The following is a 3,009-nucleotide window of genomic DNA, read 5'->3' as shown; positions in this document are numbered from 1 at the left end:
CCTTCTCTGGGGGATCCTTTCAACACCACCTCACGTCACCCTACCACTCTCTCGACAAGCGCCAACATTCACCCCTGCACAACCACGGCCCAACGCGATAGCCCTCGGAACTCATTCGATAACGTGTCGTCCAACTCTTCCGACATTCGATAGACCAGCATTTCACGCGCCCTTGTTCCTTGGGACCAGCCTCTCGTGCATCCCGGATCACGCACTTCGAGCCTTCCTTGCCACTCTAGTCAAGAGGCTTCATCGTTTCTCTGCACCCAAGGCGCCCACCTGCCTCTCTCTTGCGTCGTCCCAATCCGAGACAACGAACCGTCAAGGTCGCTCCTCCACGCGCGACTTGTCCAGTCCAAGAGTAGAGCCTGCGCAATCGGCGCCAGTGACCGAGGCCGACTCTCCTAGCCAGTCTGTCTCGGGCTCGTCTCCCAGTACACCTACGGATCATCTGATGCGATAATCCAATCCCGTTTTTCTCGGCGACAAGGGCGATTCGGCCGCGTATCCGGGCGGTGGCAGCGCGGTAGGAATCCCACGAGGAAGGAGGCCTTGGCTCCATGCCAGGGCTCATCAACATGGAGAACGGGGTACAGAATGGCGCACACTCGAATCATGACAGGGATGTCAAGGTCAACGGAGGAGCGGTGGCGGTAGACAGCCCGGCGGCGCTGGACAAGGGAAAAGGTGCAGCGGCGGGAACGAGTGATGCAGCGGCACAGAACGGCCACGGTGACAAGACTGTTCCGCCTCCCAACGTACAAGACGCGCAACGGGGCACTTCTACTGTCAGTCTGCCGAATCGGTCAAGGATGAACGACTTGCCAGACGAGATCCAATACATCACACAAGGCTTCATCCCACTATCGACAATCATCCTTCGACTTGCTCAGGCAACGCACGACGACCTCGAGAAGGCCATCATGGATGCGGCGCGTATCAAGTATTCCCCACCAGCGATAAACGGAAGCGCGACTGGCGGCGGCGATCCTCCAGATGATTCCTCCGAAGCGAACAAGGCGAGGAAGCTTACACTGTTGAAGTTTGCCCAAGACGCCCACACCAAATGGGTCAAGGCCTTGGTGATCACGGACTGGAGCAGGAAAGCGTCTACGGTCAGCAAGCTGATCGATCTCAAAGCGCACCTAGACAAGAAGCGAAGTCTTTTCGATTTTACCCTCACCGAGCTGATCGAGCTGAAGCGCTCGCTCGGCCAAGCGAGACTGCCGAGACCAGACCTCAAAACAGCCCTGCAGATCCTCACGACGGGCGAGGCACCTTGGATACCAGAGGTATGCGCACGCATCGTCAGATGCGCCTCTGAGCCAAAGCTAACATGGAACAGCCGGGATACATTCCGCCACCATCATTAACGCCGGAAGAACAGCTGAAGTGGATTGAAGAGCTCAACACGCTTCTGTCACTGCGCCTCAATCTCGACGATTACGACAAGATTCCACAGCAGTTCAAGAACTACACCATCAAATCGGGCCGCGTGACCTTCACGGTGGAGGGCGAGTTCGAAGTCGATCTTACGATTGCCGACGAGGATTTCGAAAAGCAGTTCTGGTTCATCGACTTTCGCTTCGACTTCACGCCTTCCTCTGAGAGGCTATCTGATGCGCTGGTTGCTTACTTGGAGGGGCAGGTCAACGACGTGCTGTCGCGGGAGGGGCTGGAGGGCTGTTATCGATTCCTTCATGAGTTCGTCCTCACCCACAAGATTAACGAGCTCAAGCGACAAGCCATCGACCTCGTGCGAAACTCTTGGACTGGCAACCTCAAGGTGGAACCGCTCAACCGGGCGCTCGCCATTCAGTATTGGACGTCACGGTACGGCTCTCAAGCACCGAAAAGCTGGGTCATGGTCGCAGTACAGAGCGGCAAACAGAAGAACGGGCTGCCGGATCCGAAACACCCCAGCCATCTTGTCGCTCGATGGTACCGGGACAACAAAGAGATCAAAGACGTCAAGCTCCATCTCAACATTCAAGAGATCTCGGCAGAGGCTTTACTAAAGTCAGCCATTGCCAAGCACGTCGAACATATCCTATCCTCTATCCACGACAAGCTTGCGGCCGCGCCGAGATTCGCCAACAGACAGGCCTATATGCGGCTCGACATTTCACGCTCGGAACCGCTCGATTCATCGCTCGAGATGCAGCTTGGGGGCAAAAAGGTGGTCAAGTTGCTCATCGAGCCCATCACGGGCTTTGCTGCGATACAGCCACATACACGGTACGGTCTCCAAGGAGAAACACGGATCAACCACGGCGGCAAGGATCCGGCCGAGGATGGTGTTGCCTGTCTGGAGAACATTCGATGGGGCTATGTTGTGGACGAGTTCAACCGCCGCGGTCGAAGCTGTGGCTGGGCGATGACGAAGATGCCCGTCGGAAACGAAGAGGTCAAGCGACTCATCAAGACAAGAGAACCGTTCCAACCCGTCTTTTTCCAGCGACAAGGGCTCGGTCAAGACTGGTTCGTCTTGATGTCTCTGAGCCTGGCCGGGGACGAATGGTGGTTGATCGAGGTGTAAGTTGATGGCCATCTCGCACGTACCCCGAACTATTTGCTGATCTCAACAGGACACGAAACGGGGCGTCTCGTGCAGTGACGACCTCGATCCAACTGCCCTTCTCCAAAGGCCAACCCGAGCTCAACGACAAGTTCTGGAACAACTTGACGAGTTTAGCCGCCGGAATGATTTCTCAGGCCATCGAGCTTGGTGAACTGAAGAGAAACCGTATTGACCACACCGCCAAAGACATGCACAGCCGATGGTTGACACAGCAGATCAGGATACCCGTCATTTTCATCAGGCTTGCGCACATCTTGGGCTCACCAGACTCATTGGCTCAGACTCGCGCGCAGGACCGCCGCGTGCAATCGAGCGCTCCGGTATGGGCCGCCGACACCGTTGAGGTTCATTTCAGAGGCACCAAGGGTTTCTCTGCAGCCAACTCTGCTGGAAACGACACGGCCGGACTCGGCATTTGTGTTGATGCT

General features: G+C 56.4%; 1 protein-coding gene across 1 annotated transcript in view; it reads left to right on the top strand.

Moving 5' to 3' along the window:
* Positions 1-578: 578 nt before the first annotated feature.
* Positions 579-3,009, top strand: part of VDBG_04946 (mediator of RNA polymerase II transcription subunit 14) — a gene marked incomplete at both ends in the record, with an annotated part of 3,594 nt that continues 1,163 nt past the window's right edge. Inside the window, 3 exons of the mRNA XM_003005294.1 lie at positions 579-1,292; positions 1,346-2,535; positions 2,589-2,901. Of these exons, the coding sequence (XP_003005340.1) occupies positions 579-1,292; positions 1,346-2,535; positions 2,589-2,901 (2,217 nt within the window). The remainder of the gene's footprint in view (positions 1,293-1,345; positions 2,536-2,588; positions 2,902-3,009) is intronic.

The sequence above is a fragment of the Verticillium alfalfae genome, genomic scaffold, assembly GCF_000150825.1.
Source record: "Verticillium alfalfae VaMs.102 supercont1.5 genomic scaffold, whole genome shotgun sequence".
NCBI classification, from domain to species: domain Eukaryota; kingdom Fungi; phylum Ascomycota; class Sordariomycetes; order Glomerellales; family Plectosphaerellaceae; genus Verticillium; species Verticillium alfalfae.
Note: the sequence above shows the minus strand (reverse complement) of the source record. Positions and strands in the feature narration are given on the sequence as shown.